The sequence below is a fragment of the Ostrea edulis genome, chromosome 2, assembly GCF_947568905.1.
Source record: "Ostrea edulis chromosome 2, xbOstEdul1.1, whole genome shotgun sequence".
Taxonomy (NCBI): domain Eukaryota; kingdom Metazoa; phylum Mollusca; class Bivalvia; order Ostreida; family Ostreidae; genus Ostrea; species Ostrea edulis.
Genome location: NC_079165.1, coordinates 24,305,091 through 24,330,573, shown reverse-complemented (window position 1 = coordinate 24,330,573; position 25,483 = coordinate 24,305,091). Strand labels below are relative to the sequence as shown.

The following is a 25,483-nucleotide window of genomic DNA, read 5'->3' as shown; positions in this document are numbered from 1 at the left end:
TCACCTATAGGGGTGATTAAATTGAATTCCAAGTATGAAGTTTTTGTAATTCATTCATCTAAAAAAAAAAGTCTATGTTTTACCAAGTCTTTCGGTAGTTATTTTTATCAGAATCATGAGAATGTTCTATCTAAATTAATTTATTGTCATATTGAGGTCGGGTTGTAGTGATGACACGAGTGCACTGCTCATCACGTAAACGATTATCAAAAACGTTCATGGGGCTCGTGATCGTGCTGCTTATAAAACCATGAGTCCCGGATTCGCTTTGAAAAATCACTAGTGACAACCCCCGATGTGGCATGAAATTGGAAGACTGGATCTAGACCTGCGGTAAACAGGTTGTGGATTAGAGGTGCGATAATCAAGAGACCTAAACATTGCACCATATGACTTACGTAACTTAGTGTCTTGTCCAAACGATGTCTGTTGACCCACTAGGTTCAGTAATGAATAATGATAGGGAAAATTATTGATTTAAAAAAAAAACTATGAAAAAAGAGCACTGTTTCATTATTTTTATTTTAGCTTGTAGGTTTTCATTTTAGCCTGTGGATTTTTTACCCACAAGCTAAAATTAGCCTGTGGTAGAAAAAGTTAATTTCGACCCCTTTATGATTTTCTTGATTTCTTACGGGCGTAAATGAAAGGAAGGGATTAATATTCTTCAAATCTTGAAGAAGTTTGGTATCTTTCTGTGTTTGAAATTAAAGCTTAACCTGGAATTTGTCTGTGAAATAAGAATAAATTGATATCCATCTGGCATTAAATGATGCACTTAGAACTGTTGAATAAAACTAGTTTGTCATTGATATTTTTTTCAGAAAATAAAAATTAAAAAATAAAATCCTCCCACCCGCCTCATACTTTTTGGTGACCCTGGATGATAATCTACTAATCAAGTTGAATTGACCAAAGCGTAGTGTATTTATGCACATGATAAAATTGCAGTCATTTTTTTTTAATCATACAGGTAGAAAATATCTTAAATATTTGTTACTCATTATGAAATGCATTGATGGCTGTTCCTTATCTTTACCATCCATGCCTTCTGCCTTCTATCTCAAAACCTCAGGTACGCAATACCTAACTCAAATATTTCCTGATCGTATTCAGTTGTCAAACCAAATAGTCACAACCGTCCTTGTACTTGAATAGTGAGACAGTCAATCTGTTACTGAATTTCGACAATCATTGAATTCATTTGAGAACTGACCTGCTGTTCGTAGCTAAGGCTGCGGAACACCTCTGACAAATTGCTAAGGATCTCCTCTTCCTCTAAATCTGGTTTTTCTTTCATGGCCGTTTGCTTTTCTTGTTTCAAGAACTGAAGTTCTGCTTTTTTCAGATCACGAGCCTTCAGCCTGGGACGGGGTGGTGGTGCTTTTACTTTCTTCTGTTTCAGATATACATGTACATATACTATATATATATCATGGTTAACAAAGTTAAAACAATTAAAAAAGACTAATCAAAGTAAAATGTAATTTTTTAAATTAATAAACTAATGAATTTACATGAATCATTCATATAAACATCAAGGCGGGGCAAAGTACAAAATCCCTTCACAATTCAACTTTTTCACAAGCTATAATCTTCTCTTACCACCTGAAGCGAGCAGTGAATGACCTCTAAATGACTCCAGCAGTGAATGACCTCTAAATGACTCCAGCATTGAATGACCTCTAAATGACTCCAGCATTGAATGACCTCTAAATGACTCCAGCATTAAATGACCTCTAAATGACTCCAGCAATGAATGACCTCTAAATGAATCCAGCATTGAATGACCTCTAAATGACTCCAGCAGTGAATGACCTCTAAATGACTCCAGCATTGAATGACCTCTAAATGACTCCAGCAGTGAATGACCTCTAAATGACTCCAGCATTGAATGACCTCTAAATGACTCCAGCATTGAATGACCTCTAAATGACTCCAGCAGTGAATGACCTCTAAATGAACCCAGCATTGAATGATCACTGAACAAATAACAAAAAGAACTGCTGGATAACGGAGCAATGAATGCTGAAGTAACTAGAGAGTTTTATAAAAATAAATGTCTGCTTCGCTCCCCAATTTGGAAGTGCTCCAAATGCAACCTCCTACCCTTAATGTACTGCATGGTATGGAGGAAACAGCATGAGCAGGAACATAGACAATATAAAATCGGATAAGCCACATAGGAGAAGTGTTCACAAAGTATTTTACACCCTCCACCCCTCAGATCCACTATAATTCAAACAAAAACAATTTATCGCAATTCACCTTTGAATTAGAACGCTTTGGCCGATATAAAATCGGATAAGCCACATAGGAGAAGTGTTCACAAAGTATTTTACACCCTCCACTCCTCAGATCCACTATAATTCAAACAAAAACAATTTATCGCAATTCACCTTTGAATTAGAACGCTTTGGCCGATATAGTATTGCGTTGTGTGACGACACAATTGAATCTGTTTGTAATACAATTGCGAAATGCAACTGAAACTCTCATTGGTCCATATGTATAAGTCCGCCCAAATTCCCTTATACGGGAGTAGTAAACATTTGAAAACATGACGGCCAGATGCTAGATGGAAAAAAAACTTCAAAGGAAGAAAGAGAAAAAGTTGTATTCTTGTGTTGTTGTCTCATAAATTTAATATTAAAAAAAATTCCTAACATATTTTCCTACTATACTTGTGTCCAAACATACCTTCAAATATTTATTAAAGCCCCATACGACAGGCTGTCCAGCACCCTTGGACAAAAAATAAGGGCAAATTTTAGGGGTAAAAATTAAAAAAATTAGGGCTAAATTAGGGCTAAAATTAGCAATTTTTAACCAAATTGCGGAAGTTTTAATTATTTAAAAGGACTTACCTTGTCAAATTTGACAATAAAGAAACTCACATGACACACAAATAAGATGTAAGTACAGGAAGGGCGTATTCCAGTGTTCCATGGTCTCAGCTATTATTGGCTATAACCTAAAATCTCAACTCTTTATCACAAAGTCACAACCAATAAACAAGCTTGACACATGGATCCACAGGTCAACTGCCTTTCACTGCATCAGCATTATCTGAATAAGAACTGCAATCTACGTTAATAACACACATTTTGTATGAATGCATTTTGATTTTTCAAGACTGATAAAAAAGTAGGAATTGACATGAAAAATAAGGGCTTTTTTAGGATTTCCCCTTGAATTTTACATTTTTTTAGGAATTTTAGCAAAACTGAAAAAAATTAGGAATTTTTAGGAATTTTAGGGCCGCTGGACAGCCTGATACGACCCAAAAACTTGATCACAGCTTTTGATGATTTCGTTCGTAGACGTAACCATGTTAGGTAGCCAGTCAATTCGAATCCCGGTTCATTTCCATACTGGCACAATAGCGTCTAGATGTGTACTAATAACCCACAAATATTTTAGCTAAATAGTTTAAATAATATACCACGTACCCCAGTCCTATTAAATGATAATTATTCAAATAGCTAAACTCACGGCGATGCGGCTTTCATTAGTCAAGCCGGCCGGTCTCCATCTAATGAGCTTATGTAGCATTGCATTTTCGTTAATCAAGAGCTTATTTTACCTTTACAAAAACTGGACCAATTTTTTTTTTAATTTCTATTAATTGATCGTGTTGATAATAAATGAAGAGCGAATACATAACTTACAACCAATTTTATGAATAGATACCAATAGCAAGAGTTCAAATTGACCGGCTACCTAACAATCTACCTAATACGTCAACAAACGAAATCATTGAAGCTGCGAGTTTTCGGGTCGTGTGTGGCTTTAATGAATATTTGAAGGTATTTTTGGACACAAGTATATAGTAGGAAAATATGTTAAGATTTTTTTTATATTGGGTTTATGAGACAGCAATACAAGAATACACCGATATCAGGCCTCAACAGTCCGCAGCTTTTTGTGACCCGTAAACGGAATTCAGGTTTTTGTAAGAGGTGGATCTTTTTAGAGAGCTACAGTTCTCGAGACAGCTACACTGAATCCGCTCGAGAAAGTGGGCGGGCTGTAATCGGCCAATGAAAACTCTTGTTGTATTACATCAAACATGTCATTCAAATTGTTCAATCATCTCATTCAATTGTGTCGTCACACAACGCAATACTATATCGGGTAAAGCGTTCTAATTCAAAGGTGAATTGCGATAACCCTCCTGTCCCTACTATATGCACATCTGAAGAAAACAATTGGATCCTCCTGTCTCTACAATATGCACATCTAAAGAAAACAATAGGATCCTCCTGTCCCTACAATATGCACATCTGCAAATGGCACTGGAGTATAGTAAAAGTTTCAAGTCTATCCGATAAGCTATATATACAGAAGAGACAACATGTTCAAAAGCTATTTTACATATTCCACCCCTCTTAGATCCACTATCATAACTTTTAGGGAAATAATTGGATCCTCCCGTCACAATATGCACATCTACAAATGGCAATGAAGCATTGAACAAAGTTTCAAATCCATACAGGAGAAGCGTTCACAAGATTTTGTGACAGACAGAGGGATGGACAGAAAGCACAAAAACAACATGTCTCCTCCTGGAAGAGGGGAGACATAATGAAGAAAACATGAAAGAGAGGCACAGTAAAATCCCTGCCACATAGTACAGTCTCAGCAGTTCTCGAGTCTTACCTCTGGGGGTTTATGTAGCTGGTCGTATCGTTCTCTCTCCTCCGGACTCAATTTATCGAGATACTCTGACAATTCCTTCTTCTTTTGCTCATTTACCTGATCACAAAAGTTTAAAACATATAAAGAAAGTAAAATTTAGAATCACACAACATTTTTGTCTCATGTCTGCTTGACATTCTTTATTTTGATTCAAAATTTGAAAAGTGGACCACGGAGCAGAAGGCTTGCAAGTGTTGGAGTTTGTTTAATCTACACAGAACTATGGAACAGTTTACAAACAATATGAAGGTGTCAGAACCTGAGACTGGATTCCATTTCTATGAATTAAGGAAACACCAACATAGGGTAAGAGTTCTACTTGATCTGTATTCTTCAATAAAATTCCGTAGTCGTTTAAGTTTGTCAGTAAATATTCTTCAATAAAATTCCATAGTCGTTTAAGTTTGTCAGTAAATATTCTTCAATAAAATTCTGTAGTCTTCTATAAAGTTTGTCAGTAAATAGTCTTCAATAAAATTCCGTAGTCGTTTAAGTTTGTTAGTAAATATTCTTCAATAAAATTCCGTAATCATTTAAGTTTGTCAGTAAATATTCTTCAATAAAATTTTGTAGTCTTCTATTAAGTTTGTCAGTAAATATTTTTCAATAAAATTTTGTAGTCTTCTATTAAGTTTGTCAGTAAATATTTTTGAATAAAATTCCGTAGTCCTTTAAGTTTGACAGTAAACATTCTTTAATAAAAGCCCGTAGTCCTTTAAGTTTGTCAGTAAATATTCTTCAATAAAATTCCGTAGTCCTTAAGTTTGTCAGTAAATATTCTTCAATAAAATTCCATAGTCTTCTATAAAGTTTGTCAGAAAATAGTCTTCAATAAAATTCCGTAGTCGTTTAAGTTCATCTGTTAATTTTAACCCTATGGATTAAATTGTTTTTATTCATACTTCAAATAATACAGTTTTAGTTCTCTGTACTATCTCAAACGTAAATGGTTCCAAATTAGAATAGGTCCTCAGTACTCCTTGCTTGTCGTAAGAGGCAACTAAATGGGGCGGTCCTTCGGATGAGACTGCAAAAACACGAGGCCCGTGTCACAGCAGGTGTGGCACAATAAAGACCCCTCCCTGCTAAAAGTCAATAAGCACCGAGCAAAGGCCTAAATTTTGCCACCCTTCACCGGCAGTGGTGATGTCTCCATGAGTGAAATATTCTCGAGCAACATACAATCAATTCATTCCGGGAAGATAACTCTTTCACTTCTGGGATAACTCTTGTAGCAAGGTTGAAGAAAAATAAACGACGAAACGGTGAAAAATCGAACTATATTTCATCAAGATGTGTTTTATTAGACTTTATTATGATTTATTTTAACTTTGTCGCTTAAAACTTGAGAGCCCTCCCTCCCAACAGTAACACATTCACAGTGATTGGGAAGGCCATGCGCCATAGTCCCATTCAGGTGAAAATCGGCACATTAAATTATCTAATCCATGCGCCAAAGTGCGCATTCATTATTGATTGTAACTTACATTTTTTTCTCTAGAATGAATTGGGTACGACTTACTTAGTTTTTGTACTTTCATTTTTAATTCCTATGTATTCTAATACACCGAATCTCATTGGTTTAAGCAATACAAATCAAAATAGATATTACCAATAAACTATTTCCTCTTACACCACATCTCATCACGTCTTCCCATGCTTATACTTTAGCGTTTAAGCTTCGGAATATAGAAACGACAGAAAGTGGAGAAAAAACCCACACAAATAATGAAAAAATAATGATAAGCACCTTTGAGCGTACATACATGTAGTGTATGAAAAGGGTGCTATATAAATATGGTATTATTATTAAAACAACTAGGGGCCGTCTTCAAATACCAATGCTGATAAAAGCAATGATACCATTGAGAAGGGGACATTGACACAAAGTAGAAACATTTTCAAGAGCAGTGGAAAAGATCGTGTTCATAGTTCAGAGTTTCAATTAAAACAATAATGTTCCACTGCACATTTGCTATTTATTGAAAATGGCCATCCAAAATATCTTGATGGCCCATTAAATGTGAAAACAGCCCATTGAAAACTTGAACCGTGGGGCCATAGTCCTATAGGCCATTTTGGCCTTCCCAATCACTGCATTAAACTCTCACACCCCAAAATAGAAAAATGAACACCCACCCACAGAAAAATAAATTGGTGTTCCACCCCTTCCAGATAATTTCTACTGGAATGAATAGCCCTATTGATTATATATAAAAAGTAATAAAATCTGCAGCATAAATTGCACCATGAAACTCAAATTATTCGATTTAATGACTAGGAATATCAACATATAAATGTATTTGCAAGTTCTAAGGGTTTTTGTCGTCCTATATGTTATTGCCGTGACATATTCTTTTTATTTACAGACTTAAAAATGCATGGTACATTACTGATTTCATGTGAAAGTTCAGGAAATTTTGCTTTTCAAAATTGATTTTTGTGTTAAGGACACAAATTTTGATAGTGACTCATATACATTTGTACTATTGAAATGGACTAATTTATAAATTCCCAAGATCTTCACTACCTTTGCTGCTTTTTTCACGTAGTTTTCTCGGTGACACTTATCCAGGTGTTTCCAATCTTCTGCGATGTCTTTAAAGTTTAGTCGAGGATTTTCCTGAAGTCGAAGACTTGTGTATATGTTGTAACTATTCCAGCTGAAACAGAAATGTTGTACTTAGCACGGTTATATGAGAGACAAGTACTGTGTAATTGGCGTTAGGGCTGAAACGATACGCCCCCTTCATGCTACAATATATATTGCAATACCTACACCACAATTCGATACTTTCAATATAATACAATTTACAGAAGAAACCGATAATAACATTGACAAAAAATTTGATTACCAAGATTCAAAATCATAATTCTAAATGCAAAATGTTTCAAATCTGTCAAACAGACTTAAGATGCCTGCTCTGCAGTTTAAACTGATGAAGTTCATTACCATTTTTGTCAGACTCATGGTAAACAACAGTATGAACATTATTCGACACTAATTTGTTCCTCATGCAGGTAAAAACAAGAGGTACTGTGAGCAATGCTCACTAAGAATACAGCCCGTTTACCCCAATCTCCCAAAGGGTGTTGGTAATAGGTATAAACTACCTCTTTTCTGAGTGTAAAAAACAAATGGCATGACAAACCGAACCATATTGCTACTTCAATGTCCAGTGCACTTGACCTTTTGATAGGGAACATCTTCATCCCATGGGTAGTCCATATATATTATATGGTGACTGTAGGTGGAAAGGATAACGCTTTAGAGCCCGGAAACCATATTGCTACTTCGATGTCCAGTGCGCTTGACCTTTGGACCCCAAAATCGATAGGGAACATCTTCATCCCATGGGTAGTCCATATGTATGATATGGTGACTGTAGGTGGAAAGGATAACGCTTTAGAGCCCGGAAACTATATTGCTACTTCGATGTCCAGTGCGCTTGACCTTTGACCTTTTGACTCCAAAATCGATAGGGAACATCTTCATCCCATGGGTAGTCCATATGTATGATATGGTGACGGTAGGTGGAAAGGATAATGGTTTAAAGCCCGGAAACCATTGCGTCTACAGACGGACGGACGGACAACCCGATTCCAGTAACCCCCCCCCCCCCCCCAACTTGTTGCGGGGGGTGTAATAAAAAAAAAAAAGGGATAAGAACATGAAGAATTACGGACATTAAAGATAAGATGTAAATAAAACAAAGTATTATAGTCTTTTAAACAAAGAAACAGTAAAGATATATTCACACACCCCTTCACAGAGTAAAAACGGACGATATACAATTTCCAAATGATATTTTTAACGGATTTCACTGGGAACGTTTATTACATTGCCCCCGGTATTACGTTATTTTATCGTGACAAAATGGAAAACTTAATAACGGGGTTCCATTGTGCCTCTATTATATAACTTACTCAAAATCTTTTTACATAAACTTTCTTTTGTTAAAATTAAATTATTGCTAGAATCAATCAAACTTCTTGAAATAACTGGTAAAATCACCATTATATACTAAATTGTCTTTAACAAATTCCTAAACATGAAAGGCGAAGATAACGAACAGTGATCAATCTCATAACGGGACCAGGTGCCTAGGAGGATTTCATAAGAACATCATACCGACATCCTATACATCTCCTTTATGAAAAAGAATACATTGAGATAGAGTCGTGCATGGTTCCCCTCCCCATTTGTTAATGATTGTTTATCCTATTTATATGCCTGTTGCAATAGTCAAGGGCATAATTCAATCAAGTCATTTACAAAATAACATCAATTTAATCTACAAACATATATTGTATAAATATTTTTAAGAATAGCGCAGTTTCTGGTTGTTGTTTTTTTTTTTACACTGTCATTGATTTTGTCTGAAATCTTCATTTTCTTAAAAAATTTTCCTGTTCATGAATATTTGTGTTCTGGGATCCGAATCTGATTAAAATCAGATCCTCGATCCACTCCTCTTTCTTCATCTTCTCACTACTCAAAAAAAAAAAGATGAAGAAAGCGGAGTGGATCGAGGATCTGATTTTAATAAGATTGCTGGGATCCATGACGTACAAGAAGAAGCAGTGTGCAGACACTATCAGTTGCAGCAGAAGACGTGAAGCAGTAGACTGGCAGTATGTTAGTCGGTACTTTGAGGTGTTCTTCACATGTTTGGATGACATTTTTATCAACAAAAAAATAGAACATTTTTCTGAACATTCTCTGAAGATTTTAAATACTTTTTCTAGATGAAGCAAGCTTTGAATTAAAGCAAACATTAAAATTTTGTTTTTGTCTTGGTGCAACAGTGAAAATCTGTGAGAGCTTGACATAAAATAGGAAACAAGTTGAACTAACAAGAGGTCCATGGGCCACATCGCTCACCTGAGTCACCTTGGCCCATAACTAAAGACTTTCCATATACATTTGCATGTAAAACCTTAGTCCCTTTTATGGCCTCAACCTATCCCTGGAGGCCATGATTTTTGCAAACTTGAACCTACACTATGTCAGAAACCTTTCAAGTAAATGTCAACTTCTTTGGCCCAATGGTTCTTGAGAAGAAGATTTTTAAAGATTTTTCTTACATTTGTGTGTAAAACTTTGATCCCTTATTGTGGTCCCATCCTACACCTGGGGGCCATGATTTGAACAAACTTATATCTGTACTATGTCAGAAAGCTTTCATGTAAATATCAGCTTTTCTGGCTTAGTGGTTCTTGAGAAGAAGATTTTTAAAGATTTTCCCTATATATATGTAAAACTTTGATCCCCCCTTGTGGCCCCATCCTACCCCGGGGGCCATTAATTGAACAAACTTGAATCTGCACTATGTCAAAAAGCTTTCATGTAAATATCAGCTTTTCTGGTTCAGAGGTTCTTGAAAAGAAGATTTTTCCTATATATTTGTATGTAAAATTTTGATCCCCCCTTATGGTCCATCCTACCCCCAGGGGCCATGATATGAACAAACTTGAATCTGCACAATGTTAGGAAGCTTTCATGTAAATATCAGCTTTTCTGGTTCAGAGGTTCTTGAAAAGAAGATTTTTCCTATATATTTGTATGTAAAATTTTGATCCCCCCTTATGGTCCATCCTACCCCCAGGGGCCATGATATGAACAAACTTGAATCTGCACAATGTTAGGAAGCTTTCATGTAAATATCAGCTTTTCTGGCTCAGTGGTTCTTGAGAAGATTTTTAAAGATTTCTCCTATATATTTGTATGTAAAACTTTGATCCCCTAGTGTGGCCCCATCCAATCCCCGGGGGCCATGAGTTGAACAAACTTGAATCTGCACTATGTCAGGAAGCTTTTATGTAAATTTCAGCTCTTCTGGTCCAGTGCTTCTTCAGAAGAAGATTTTTAAATGACCCTACTCTATTTTTACCTTTTCTTGATTATTCCCCCTTGGAAGGTGGCCTGGCCCTTTATTCTAAGAATTTAGAATTCCCTTTACCTAAGGATGCTTTGTGCCAACTTTGGTTAAAATTGGCCAAGTGGTTTTTGAGAAGTCAAAAATGTTAAAAGTTTACAGACGGACGGACGCCGGACTACAGGTGATCAGAAAAGCTCTCTTGAGCTTTCAGACCAATAGTTGTGAGGGATAGGAGCAATTGAAAGCAAAAAGACACTCATTGTGACAAAAATTTAACTTGCATTTGTTATTTTTCTATCGATGTGTTTGTATAAAGCCCCTAACTTTACAAATAATTTGTTGGGTGCAGAGAGATTTTCACCCTCCCCTATACAAGATCGAGCTGTGGAGATACTCACACAGGCTTCTTAGGAGCATCAGCAAACTGAAATAAAAAATACAGCACAGATGAAAACAATCTCAATATCGTCTTCATTTTCAATAACAAAAACAATTGAATAAGATCAATACAGCATCATTTTGAGTTAAAATGAACCAAGATAAAAACAACAAAAGAGGCCCACAGGCCTTAACGGTCACCTGAGTACTAGTGAAAAATTATCACTACTCCCATGGGCTATGAAATCTAGAAAAAAAAATTCCTGTTCTGAATATCTAAGCTAAATTTTAACATTCAGCAAAAGTATAAAACAAGATGTGTTCTTACAACTTCTATGCCCTCACAAGTGTATAATACTTTTAAAATTTAAGGCTGCATATAATATAATAGGTGTATTAAGTCATTAACATTAATAAATTTAAAAGATATGATATAAAACAAGATGTGTTCTTACAACTTCTATGCCCTCACAAGTGTATAATACTTTTAAAATTTAAGGCTGCATATAATATAATAGGTGTATTAAGTCATTAACATTAATAAATTTAAAAGATATGACTAATTTAGACCCATTCTAGAGTTAAAACCCTGGGTTGTGAAATTCGCCATTTTTTGTACATCCTTTTCTGCTATTCCTAAGTATGCATTTAGATTTTATACGGTATGAGCAAACTTACACATAACCACTATATACTAAGTTTGGACCCACCCTGGGGTCAAAATCCCTACCACGGGGATCATGAAATTTACAATTTTGGTCGAGCTAGCTTTCCTGCTTTACATCTTAATGCAATTAGTTTTCTAAAACATGTTTCGTTCTTGAGAAGAATATTTTTGAAAATTGGTCAATTTTGAGCAGTTTTTGCCCTGCCTCTAAGGTCCCAGGGGTGCAGGAATCCTGAAATTTACAATTTATATCTCCCTTGTTCCAAGATTCATACCAAATTTGAAAAGAATTGGAATGATAATTATCAAGAAGTTAAAAATGTCTATTGTTCACACATTTAATAACTGACCATTTTGGCCCCACTTTAATACCAAATCCCCTACCCCTGGGATCATCAAATTTACAATTTTGGTCAAATAAAATACTACCTGTTCTTTCTAAATATCTATTCAGTTTCAGTTTAGTATCAATAGCACTAAAGACGTTATCTAAGGTAGCTCACTACACTAACATTTTATTCAATGGCTCGTTAAAACACCTATTATGAAGCACTATTTCACCATCGAAAGAGTGATACAAGCTCTCAATTATTTTATATTGCTTTTTTTTTGGTCATTTTTTCTGGGATGATGAAAAAAGGTGTTTGGTTTGCAAATAAGAGATTCTTGAGTCAAAATTTTGCTGCGATTTGATGCATGATATGAATATCTAATAAAACATGCCTAAAAGATTCAGATATAATACAACATATTTAAAATTAGATCCTTTGATCCGCTCATCTACTATCGTACACAAGATGAGCGGATCAAAGGATCTAATTCTAATTAGATTGGATATAAATGTTCTGATTTTTTAGAAATCAGACATTAAATTCATGAAAATTTAAAACGTTATCTGTTAATATTTTTTAAATCGACAGATAAAATCTTCAAAAAAACATGTCAGTTAAAAAAAAAGATATATCGAAGAAATATATTATAAAAAGAATTTGAAACGAAATGACCATATTTTAGATGTGATCACTATATTCAAACTGGAGAAAAAAGTACCGATCCCGATCAAAATTGATAAAAATTACTAAAATAATCATATTGTTGCTAATTGTATGCACTGTTAATCAAGAAATTAGTTTCCTTTATAAATTCGTTTAATTTGTAAACCATTTTACATCAAGGGAATGTAGTTTTCTGATTACAATGTTCTCTACGACTATCTTTTTTTATTCCGATCGGGCTTGGTTCAAATTAGGATTATGGTAATATTTCTGAATTTTGACCATTTCATTTCAATTTCTTTTAAAAATATATTTCTCTGATATATCTTTTTTCTAACTGACATGTTTTTTGAAGATTTTATCCACTACCTGTGTTAACAACTTAGATCTGTCGCATCCGGGATTTAAACCCCGCCCTTTCGCATGCGGGGTGGGGCGTACGCTCTAACCTCTAGGTCACCGCAGTGGTAACTAAGTTGATAAGAAAAGTTTTATGTAAATCGACTATTTTATTCAAAAGAATGGGCCGACTTTGACCTTTCCTGGCTCTAGCTCTTTTCAGATATCTTTTCCAAATCTGACTCTGATTTAGGACTTACTGACCTAGTTAAACATTCTATGAAGAAAGGAAACGCCAAGACAATCGGACAACCCTCAAGGAGGGTAACTCTAGCCTATGCAGAAGAAGAAAGAACAAGACATATTTGTGAAACACAAATGCGCCCGATAATGGCCAATTCTGAAGATGGCCAAGGTCACAAGGACAAATATCTTGGTACCAGTAGAAAGATCTTGTCACAAGAAATGCTCATGTACAATATGAAAGCTCTAATATTTATCATTTAAAAGTTATGACCAAATTCAATTTTTTTCAATAGTAGGTCAAATGTCAAGGTCAAAAAGTTCAGTACCAACGGAAATGCTTTGTCACAAGGAATACTCATGTGAAATATCAAAGCTCTATCACTAACTGTTCTCAAGTTATAAGCAAGGTTAAAAATTTTCAAATAGTAGGTCAAACATTGATGTGTAGTCTATACCACACTGTGTAGGTGTGATGTTGCAGTCTTTGTCACACTGTGTAGGTGTGATGTTGTAGTCTTTGTCACACCGTGTAGGTGTCATGTGGCAGTCTTTGTCACACTGTGTAGGTGTCATGTTGCTGTCTTTGTCACACTGTGTAGGTGTGATGTTGCAGTCTTTGTCACACTGTGTAGGTGTCATGTTGCCGTCTTTGTCACACTGTGTAGGTGTGATGTTGCAGTCTTTGTCACACTGTGTAGGTGTGATGTTGCAGTCTTTGTCACACTGTGTAGGTGTGATGTGGCAGTCTTTGTCACACTGTGTAGGTGTGATGTTGTAGTCTTTGTCACACCGTGTAGGTGTCATGTGGCAGTCTTTGTCACACTGTGTAGGTGTCATGTTGCTGTCTTTGTCACACTGTGTAAGTGTGATGTTGCAGTCTTTGTCACACTGTGTAGGTGTGATGTTGCCGTCTTTGTCACACTGTGTAGGTGTGATGTTGCCGTCTTTGTCACACTGTGTAGGTGTGATGTTGCCGTCTTTGTCACACTGTGTAGGTGTAATGTGGCAGTCTTTGTCACACTGTGTAGGTGTGATGTGGCAGTCTTTGTCACACTGTGTAGGTGTAATGTGGCAGTCTTTGTCACACTGTGTAGGTGTAATGTGGCAGTCTTTGTCACACTGTGTAGGTGTCATGTTGCTGTCTTTGTCACACTGTGTAGGTGTGATGTTGCAGTCTTTGTCACACTGTGTAGGTGTGATGTGGCAGTCTTTGTCACACTGTGTAGGTGTGATGTTGCAGTCTTTGTCACACTGTGTAGGTGTGATGTGGCAGTCTTTGTCACACTGTGTAGGTGTGATGTTGCAGTCTTTGTCACACTGTGTAGGTGTGATGTTGCAGTCTTTGTCACACTGTGTAGGTGTGATGTTGCAGTCTTTGTCACACTGTGTAGGTGTGATGATGTAGTCTTTGTCACAATGTAGGTGTGATGTTGCAGTCTTTGTCACACTGTAGGTGTAATGTTGTAGTCTTTGTCAAACTGATGTGGCAGTTTTTGCCACACTGTGTCAGTGTGATGTTGCAGTCTATGCAGTGTGAGTCTTACCTCGGAGCGTTTCTTTAATTTCTTGGGATCTCTGTCTTTTAGAGGTTTGTTATGGAGCTCGTATCGTTCTCTCTCCTCTGGAGATAACGTATCCAGATATTTAGATAGCTCTTCCTTCTTTTGTTCATTCATCTGATCACAAAAAATAAAAACATAAAGTACAGTTTAGAAGGATTAGCATAACAATTCTGTCTAATGTCTGATGCACCATTATTATTTTTGCTTCAGGATTTGACAATTGGTACATCGAAAAGCATGTTCACAGGTGTCAGAGTCGCTCGATTCATAAGGATAAAAAAGGACAAGGTTCCATTCACTCCCACTCCTCTGTGTAAACCCCACGTTTCTCTCTCCACTCACACTTCTCTCCCTCCATCCCACTCCTCTCTCTCCATCCACTCCACTCCTCTCTATCCACCCCCCAATGCTCTCCTTCCACTCTCTCCCTCATTCCCACATCTTTCTTTTCACCTTCACTCATCTCCATCCACCTACTCCTCTTCCTCCATCCCACTCCTCTCCCTCCTACTCCTCTTTATCCACCCCAATCCTCTCCCTCCTACTCCTCTTTATCCACCCCAATCCTCTCCCTCCACCCCACTCCTTTTACTCCCTCCACCCCACTCCTCTCTCTCTCCACTCCACCCCATTCCTTCTACTCCTACTCCTCTTTATCCACCCTAATCTTCTCCCTCCACCCCACTCCTTTTACTCCCTCCACCCCACTCCTCTCTCTCCAATAAAATTGTACCACCTACTCACACAGCAGTGTTTTTTTTTTTAATGTTTATTTTCTATTAAAACTGCTTTTTTTTTTTTTTTACCAAATAAGTTAAATTTGAAACTTTTCAATTTTGTATATTATTGTACATATCCTCCACTATTTATATATAGCAGTTTTCTTTGATGTGTTATTTCTACTTTGTACATGTCTGGAATAAAAAACTGAATTGTGTATAACTGTAGACAAAGGGTCCATGTAGCAAAAATGTCCTTTACTTTCAGTTTCTCTATTCTCATTTATCAGGACCGACACAATTTAGAAATCTGAGGTGAATACATGGAATAGAAATTCTTTATACTGATGATACATAATTACCTTTGCTGCTTCTTTGACATATTTCTGTCGCTCTGACTCTTCCAAGCATTTCCAATTTTCTGCTACTTCTTTAAATGTAGGTTGAGGAGTTTTCTTAAGTTCATGCTTCGTGTATACATTGTAGGCATTAATCCTGGTTACATGGAGAAAGGAGAAACAAATATTCATATTCCTATGACTGAAGGGGGGGGGGGGCATATTTATTATTTTATTCCTCTGTTTGTCATTCTGTCTGAAACATTAACTTTCTAAATAACTTCTGAAGTAAAGAAGTTATAAATAACTTCTGAAGTAAAGAAGTTACATAATTAATATTAAATTCACATTCTTTCACAAAAATTGACAATAAATATCAAGAATTTTATGTGCATGGCAATGATTTTATTTCATAAAACATACACTGCCAATACTATATTCAGCTGCGTATGGGCTATGTTGGTAGTGAAGTGGTGAATCCGCAGAATGGACACGATGCCAAAGAGTAGCTCGCTATGCGAGTTGACTCAAAATTGACTAAGTTCAACTACTAGGGCTGCCATGGTTAACCATGGTGAAAACACACTCAGTTAAATTCGGATCATATTTTCTGGATTTCAGTTCGGTTTAGTTTACATTTCAGGGAGTTGAATTTATCAACCTCACTCTGCAGTCACTCAACTCAAAGTGGTGTGGACTTTATCACGTATCTACCAACATAAGTAATATTCAGCGCTAGCAGCAAATAGTACACATGGGATGCACCGATATATCAAGATAAAGACTTCTGATCGGGATCGACTTTCTTTAAAATATCATTTATGCAAAATGTCATCGAAAAAATCAAAACATTGAAACTATTTCAGCAATGAATAAAACCAGTAAAAAAAAACACCTAAGCAAAATGTAATCAGTGTTCAATAGTAGTCGCAACATCGGGAGGGACAACTAATTTGGTATTTCATTTGCACTGGCATCACAACATTGCGTTAAATAACCTGATCGCGACTCTGGTATACGAATATCCAGGAATCCGTGTTTGTCCAACTCTCACGATTTTGTATTGCTTATAGGAGTTGGGAGATTGATCACTGTTTGTTATCCTCACCTTTCATAAACGTAGCGAGACAACTCATGCCTCCAGAGATGTTGACCATGTATATGCATGTGATTTTATTATCTTCGTAACGGCATCAGTTCATAATGAGATAATCAATAAGATTTAGTGACACAGTGAAAAAAAAAGTTGCTACTCCGCACAAAGTCGTGAATTTATATACTTTGATTGAAGTTGAGTGAATGATCATAATTCTCTCTTTCTTTTTACTTTGTCCCAAAAAGAAGAACAAAGGAAGTTCTTTTATGTTTTTATTGTTTGTTGTTGTCTGTGTTTTGTTTGATAAATAATAAAACCCACTATATCATGTATCGTTAAATTTTGATATCGTATCATATCGAATTTTTCTGACCAATACTAAGCCCTACTATATATATGTCTATCTATCTATCTATCTAAATATATCTATACTCATGAAACAAGAGAACAAAAAATAGTAGGAGCAGAAAATAAAAACAAAAACAAACAAGAGCCCATGGCCACATCGCTCACCTGAGTCACCTTGGCCCATATTTTAAGATTTTCCCAATATATTTGTATGTAAAACTTTGATCCCTATTGTGGCCCCAACCTACCCCTAGGGACCGTGAGTTTTACAAACTTGAATCTGCACTATGTCAGGAAGCTTTCATGTAAATATAAACGTCTATGGCCCAATAGTTCTTGAGAAGAATTTTTTAAAGATTTTCTCTATATCCTTGTCTGTAAAACTTTGATCCCCTATTGTAGCATCATCCTACCCTTGGGGGCCATGATTTGAACAACTTGAATCTGCACTAAGTCTGGAAACTTCCATGTAAATCTCAAATTTTCTGGCTCAGAGGTTCTTGAGATGATTTTCCTTATAAATTTGTATCTAAAACTTTGATCCCTTATTGAATGCCCCCCCCCCCCCCCCTTACCCTCAGGGGTCATGATTTTAAGACACTTAAATCTGCATTATGTCAAGAAGCTTTCATGTAAATTTCAGCACTTCTGGCCCAGTGGTTCTCAAAAAGATTTTTAAATGACCCCACCCTATTTTTGCAGGTTTGTGATTATCTACCCTTTGAAGGGGACATGGCCTTTCATTTGAACAAACTTGAAAGCCCTTCACCCAAGGATGCTTTTGGCTAAGTTTGGTTATAGTTGGCCAAGTGATTGTTCAGAACAAGATTTTTAATGATTTTTTTTATATATTTGTCTGTAAAACTTTGCATCCCCTACCGTGGCCCCATCTTAATCCCGGGGACCATGATTTTTACAACTTAAATCTGCACTATGTCAGGAAGCTTTCATGTAAATGTAAACTTCTTTGGCCAAATGGTTCTTAAGAAGATCTTAAAAGATTTTTTCCCCTATTTATTAGTATGTAAAACTTTTATCTCCTATTGTGGCTCCCTCCTAGCCCCATGGGTCATGAGTTTAAAAAACTCTAATCTATACTATGTCATGAAGCTTTCATGTAAATCTCAGCTTTTCTGGCTCAGTGGTTCTTGAGAAGAGGATTTTTAAAGATTTTCCCAAAATATTTATATATAAAACCTTGATCCCCTATTGTGGCCCCATCTTACCCCCCAAGGGCCATTATTTCAACAAATTTAAGTCTGCACTAAGTCAGGAAGTTATAATGTAAATTTCTACTTTTCTGGCACAGTGGTTCTTCATAAGAAGATCTTGTATACGTAAGAAAGAATTGTGAGTGCTGTATCTCACTTATAACTCAACAACTGATATTCATTACAACTGCACAAAGTTTGAGGCATGTTCAGTATAAGGTGTGAGAGGAGTTGATAACACAAAGTAGGTACCCCATTACAGAGACGACGCCCACCCTCCCGCCCACTGTCATTCACCATTTCATAAGCCAGCCAAAAATTCATTGGCTCATACAAATTTGACATCTGACAAAGTTTATACTTACAAATGAAACTGGGGAGCATCTGGAAACTGAAATGTAAGGCAATAGATTTAGAACCACATAAAAAACACGAACACTACCTGTGATGAAACGACTGTAATCAACAATCGCTTTTGGCTCATCAATTCTGATTATCAATTCCATTATTCATAATTGATTGTCACTCGAATACAAACTCACAATAAACAAATCAACTACATGTGTGTGTCATCAATGCATTTGAAAAAGTAGAAGCCTTCCGATCTCATCATCAAGGATACTGAATCAACTCAACAAACATGGAGTTGACAACTCATCCGAGATTCCTCTGCCCCTTACCCCTGCTTTTACATTGTGATATGTGCAGTGGAGAGTCAGAGCGGACTCCACATTGAAAAGTGGGAATTCAGCGAACACCAGCTAGCTTCGCTGCTTTGTCTACCATTTACAACTTGATTTATTTACAGCCAGATAACACACACGGATCACCCTTGATGGTTTACTTCTTCAGACACCCCTCCAATAACGTAGGAGGTTAATTACCTCAGTAAAGAACGAATCTGTTTCAAAACTTATTATCAACTGCTCTGGTAATAATCTATGCTTTGATCAAGTGTGCAGTTTCTAATGTAATCAACAGACAGCCACACAGACAATTAGAATTACATAATATGACTGTCCATAAAAACTTTGTCGGCAGTTGTTCATAAATCACATGCAGTCACAACATATGCTTACCTCTGGGTTTTCTTTTCCTGTCAATACCTGAAATAGAGAAGAGAATGATCAAATGTACTGTGAAGGACACTACTAATAGTCGATTAAAACTACTACACAGCTTGTGAAATGACTATACACAGAATTAAAACTACTACACAGCTTGTGAAATGACTATACACAAAATTAAAACTACTACACGGCTTATGAAATGACTATACATAGAATTAAAACTACTACACGGCTTGTGAAATGACTATACATAGAATTAAAACTACTACACGGCTTGTGAAATGACTATACACAGAATTAAAACTACTACACGGTTTGTGAAATGAGTGACTACATAGTTAATTAAATGCACACTGACCTTAGAGAGCCGTTTCTCGGTGTCTGTCTTGTTCATGAACTCCCTGTTAATTCTCAGCATGTCCTGAATTGTCATCCGCCGCTTTGCCTGCGATGAAAATAAGAGAATACTGTAAATGTATTACATTGGGCTGTGTATTCTATTTAGTGCCTTTGGCGGAACGCAGCTTCCGCTAAATCAAGTACATCGCTAAATGCCATCCGTAAATCTAGATGTTTAAAGTAATTCAGGAATGCGCTAAATCAAATCCACGCTAACTAGTTGAAAAAACGATTTCCGCCAAATACCATACACACCAAATATAATATGTTTACAGTATCTTGTATCATTATCTAGTACATGTATATGTTCTTGAGTTTTCACAGAACTGTCATTCTTTGTGAAATTAGGAAAGAGAAACATGGAGCTTCTTGTGAGAAAACTCCCGCTCCCAACTCCCATTCTGTGAAGTTATCCTGCTCCCAATTCCCATTCTGTGAAGTTATCCTGGTCCCAACTCCCATTCTGTGAAGTTATCCCACTCCCAACTCCCATTCTGTGATCTTAACAAAGACTTTATGATGGATGGACACACAAAGTTTGATCAGAAAAGTTAACTTGAAATTATAGTTAAGGTTAGCCACCAAATCATTCCCTAAAGCTAGATACGTCAGCATCAAGAGGACGACAAAATTCACTGGGACCAAATACAAAAGCCTACAGCAAAAGACAAAACAGTAACTGTATGGACACAAATTGTAGCAGGTACCGATACAAATCATTCTTTTGAAGTCTTCAAATATCTTGATCGCCTCTTCCTTCTTTTTGTTTACATGTATTTCCACAAAAATGTACGTGTGTATGGAAATGATGTTACCCCATTCGTTGTTTATTCATTTAAACAAAGCAAATATAGGATTCTTTAATTCATTTCAGATATATTTTCATCAGGATTCTGTTAGAATATTAGTTCAAGAATCGCCATATCATTTATTTTCACGGAAAGTTAATGCAATATATTGAAGTCCTTTTTCATCTAACCCAAGTTCTAACCCTACCCCTCATAGTCATGTGCAATTAAAAATTTTATATCAATAGACTTAATAATATTTCACCATTATTGTTTGGCTAAGATTTTAATATATCATACATAACTTTATTAATCATGCCAACAAATTTTTAATTCAATGAAAGACATTCATATCTGCAGAGTCTCATCTTCTCCCAACAGTATTCAGTTGCAGACCTGCTAGGTCGATGCCCAATTCTAAAATATTTTCTTTCACAAACTGTGTGTGCTTTCCAATGACATTATTAAGAGCTTATGATTTTATTTAACAAAACATACACTGCCAGTCAAACTATATTCAATTGCATATTAGCTAAAGTGGTAGTGAGCTGTGAATCCGCAGGACAGACGTGATGCCAAGGAGTAGCTCGCTACGCGAGTCTACTCAAAAAATATATAGCAAAGGTTAAAGTTTATGAACAGAAGTGATGGTCAAAAGTCATGATATCAAATGAAAGCACTGGTCATAAGGAATCTATGTTAGAATACAAGCATTCTAAAAGTATTGCATACATAATACATGTCCCTACCGGTGCCCCCATTAATTGACGACTGTACTTAATATTCAAGAATATGTTCATCTGATTCTGATTGACCTTTAACTGTGACCCAATACATAGATACGAAGTCATCAGTCTAATTAATAGTTTAATGTTTTGTTATTCATACAGTTTATGCATGGAGTTTTTTTTATCAGGGATAAAACTGTCATATCCTTTGCACAAAAATACGTGAGGGAAATATTTAAACAAGAGGTACTGTGAGCAATGCTCACTAAGAATACCCCCCGCTTACCCCAATCTCCCAAAGGGTGTTGGTAATAGGTATAAACTACCTCTTTTCTGAGTGTAAAAAACAAATGGCATGACAAACCGAACCATATTGCTACTTCGATATCCAGTGTGCGTGACCTTTGACCTTTTGACCCCAAAACCGATAGGAAACATCTTCATCCCATGGGTAGTCTATATGTATGATATGGTGACTGTAGGTGGAAAGGATAACGCTTTAGAGCCCGGAAACCATATTGCTACTTCCATGTCCAGTGCGCGTGACCTTTGACCTTTTGACCCCAAAATCGATAGGGAACATCTTCATCCCATGGGTAGTCCATATGTATGATATGGTGACTGTAGATGGAAAGGATAACGCTTTAGAGCCCGGAAACCATATTGCTACTTCGATGTCCAGTGCGCTTGACCTTTGGACCCCAAAATCGATAGGGAACATCTTCATCCCATGGGTAGTCCATATATATGATATGGTGACGGTAGGTGGAAAGGATAATGCTTTAGAGTCCGGAAACCATTGCGTCTACAGACGGACGGACGGACGGACAGACAGACGGACCTGATTCCAGTATACCCCCCCCCCCCCCCCCCACAACTTGTTGCGGGGGGTATAATAATCGTGCAAATGGGACACAAAACAACACACGGATATGAATACTTACTTTGAGGACTTTAAAATACTACTTACTATCCATAATTTGAAGTCTGATTTTGAATAACCGCGACTGCAGGAATGTAGCTGCAATAATGTAGCCCTCTCTGATTTTTTTTTTTTTTTTTTTTTTTTAAGGAAAGGGCTACAACTCCTTAGGATTTCCATAATGGTGCAAATGCGGGAGTGATTCACTCCCGCAACATTTCCTCTCATTCTAAACATTTCCTGACTTTCTTTACGTCAATAAAATGATATTCTATGTTTCTTAGTCAATACATAAATTTACAACCTGCAACTTAAGATTTGTGAGGCTCTATTCTACCGTTTTCAACAATTTCGATAAATTCCAATTTCTCGATTCATATTTGTGCGCCATGTTTAATGTACTGAAGTTTCAACTTCCGATTGTCAAGTCATTTGCATAAGCCATATAAGGTAGTATGTACATCAATGGACAAGTATGGAGGCGAAAGCTATTTCGTCGGTATTGATAAGGTTTGAATTTAATATCAAGTTAAAAATCGAACAGCAGAGTGTAAATTCTTTCTGCAACCATGATTTCCTTTCTTTGTCGAAGTGGCTCGAGTAACTACATTTTCACACTGATTGTCAATGTTTAGGCGTTTCATTAGATCCACCTACGAGATCTCGCGATAACAAGCATGGCGGAGCTGACGAAGAATTTTGCATGCTGTACATTATATTTAATGAAAAACACCTTTAATAGACATGCCCGAGCACAAAGTTGGTACTCCTTTTGGTGTAAACAACATTTGGGACTAATACACAGTTTATTATCGGTTATTCACAAAATTATTTTGCACCATTACGGAGATCCTATGGAATTGTAGCCCTATCCCGAAAACGTCAGAATAAAAAAAATGGATAAGGCTACATTATTGCAGCTAGCAGGAATACAGTAAATTGAAATCTGCAGACACAATTTGTTCACAGACAACACAAAAATACTCAGGTGTTTAACAGATTCGATATATTTTCATTGATATAATTGTTCCTTTTGTGATTAATGAGCTTCAAATGCTAAATTAATGAAATTATTTTCTATAAAACCAGTGATTGAGGCTCGTCCACTAGCTACATCTAGTCAGACATCATACTTTATCCACATTTCCATTGGAACACAATCCCTATGAATAAAATACGTGAAATATAAACATTTCTTTAAAACTTGCTTATCAAATGTTATGATAATCGAACTTGATCTGTAGTTTGCCACTCTGAAACAACACAGCAAGTTTTAAATGAATCCACGCCAGCATAGCGAAACAAGAGGCCCACGGGCCACATCACTCACCTGAGTCACCTTGGCTCATATTTAAATTTTTTCCCTACATATTCGCATGTAAAACTTTGATCCTTATTGTGGCCCCAACCTACACCCAGGGACCATAATTTTTTCAAAATTGAATCTGGACTATGTCATGCAGGAAGCTTTCATGTGAATTTAAACTTTTTTGGCCCAGTGATTTTTCAGAAGAAGATTTTTAATGATTTTCCCTATATATTTGTATGTAAAACTTTGATACCCTTTCTGGCCCCATCACATCCCCAGGGGCCATGATTTTTACAAACTTTAATCTGCACTAGGTTAGGAAGCTTTCATGTAAATTTCAACTTTCCTGGCCCAGTAGATTTTGAGAAGAAAATTTTTGAAGATTTTTCCTATTTATTTAATATATGTAAAACTTTGATCCCCTATTGTGGTCCCATCCAACCCCCAGGGGCCATGATTTTAACAAAATTGAATCTGCACTATGTCCGGAAGCTTTCATGTAAATTTCAGCACTTCTGGCCCAGTGGTTCTTGAGAAGATTTTTAAATGACCCCCACCCTATTTTTGCATTTTTGTGATTATCTCCCCTTTGAAAGGGACATGATCCTTCATTTGAACAAACTTGAAAGCCCTTCACTTAAGGATGCCTTGTGGCAAGTTTGGTTGAAATTGGCCCAGTGGTTCTTGAGAAGACGATGAAAATGTGAAAAGTTTACGACGCCGACGACAGACAACGGTGAGCTAAAGTCTGGAAAACCAATCATGGGAGAGACTGACCGCGTCAGACAGATGGAGAAAAAAACTATATAGTCCCCTTTGGTTTAATAAACCCCGTAAGGTACTAATAAAAGCTCTCCTTGGTAAAAGACAGTTTTTCAAATGTGGGTCAAAGCCAAAGGTTACTAGGTCAAAAGTCATGATACCAAAGGCCTGGTCATGAGGCATCTATATGTAAAATATCAAAGCCCTGTACCCTTAGTTTAAAATATATAGCCAAGGTAAACTTCTTTCCTTAAAAGAATTGGTTCATGTTTTTCTAAAAAAAAATTTCAGTTTTGATTTGAAACATAAATTTGACAACCAAAATTTGGATCTTCTTAAATTTGGATCTTTTTAATGCAAGGACAAGAGCAATATTTTAGAATATCAACCCACATATCTATATGAATGTAACATAAAGAATATCGACCCACATCTCTATATGACTGTAACATAAAGAATATCGACCCACATATCTACATGAATGTAATATAAAGAATATCGATCCACATATCTAGTATATGAATGTAACAAAGAATATCGACCCACATATCTATATGAATGTAACATAAAGAATATTGACCCAGATATCTATATGAATGTAATATAAAGAATTTTGACCAACGTTATCTATATGAATGTAACATAAAGAATATCGACTCACCACCTGGCAGAGTCTGGACCAGGCGGCCACACAGGATTCTTCAGAATGGTCGCGCACTTTGACCTCGCCCCACATGGTGGTCGGAATCCTGTAGAGGATGTCCAGCTCCTCCACCGCAGCCTCCACACCATCCAGTAGTGTCTTGTAATCTGCCAATGTCCAATCTGTTCAAATACCAACAACTTTAATGTACGTCTATCTGGTGGACATAGCAGATCACGAGTACTTTTTCTGCGTAAATGTCATGTGACAAGATGTAGTAGACAGCAGACGGAAGCTTTATAGATCCAAGCTATCTGTGTACATTAAATATCAACAATGTGATTCTTAGCAATGATGTCAACAACAGGCTAAAAAAGCGC

At 36.4% G+C, this 25,483-nt stretch overlaps 1 protein-coding gene across 5 annotated transcripts in view; it reads right to left on the bottom strand.

Moving 5' to 3' along the window:
* The window catches only part of LOC125679543 (titin homolog), a 76,092-nt gene that overhangs the window by 28,862 nt on the left and 21,747 nt on the right, over positions 1-25,483 (bottom strand). For 3 of the 5 annotated variants that reach the window (XM_056156458.1, XM_056156460.1, XM_056156459.1), the window contains 10 exons: positions 25,122-25,285; positions 19,911-19,997; positions 19,562-19,588; positions 18,848-18,873; positions 15,852-15,984; positions 14,753-14,884; positions 10,982-11,007; positions 7,232-7,364; positions 4,664-4,758; positions 1,217-1,403 (listed from right to left, as the gene is read on the bottom strand). In XM_056156458.1, coding sequence (XP_056012433.1) covers positions 1,217-1,403; positions 4,664-4,758; positions 7,232-7,364; positions 10,982-11,007; positions 14,753-14,884; positions 15,852-15,984; positions 18,848-18,873; positions 19,562-19,588; positions 19,911-19,997; positions 25,122-25,285 — 1,010 coding nt within the window. Of the gene's footprint in view, positions 1-1,216; positions 1,404-4,662; positions 4,759-7,231; positions 7,365-10,981; positions 11,008-14,752; positions 14,885-15,851; positions 15,985-18,847; positions 18,874-19,561; positions 19,589-19,910; positions 19,998-25,121; positions 25,286-25,483 lie in introns of all 5 variants that reach the window. The other 2 variants (XM_048918825.2, XM_056156461.1) reach the window with 2 other exon arrangements.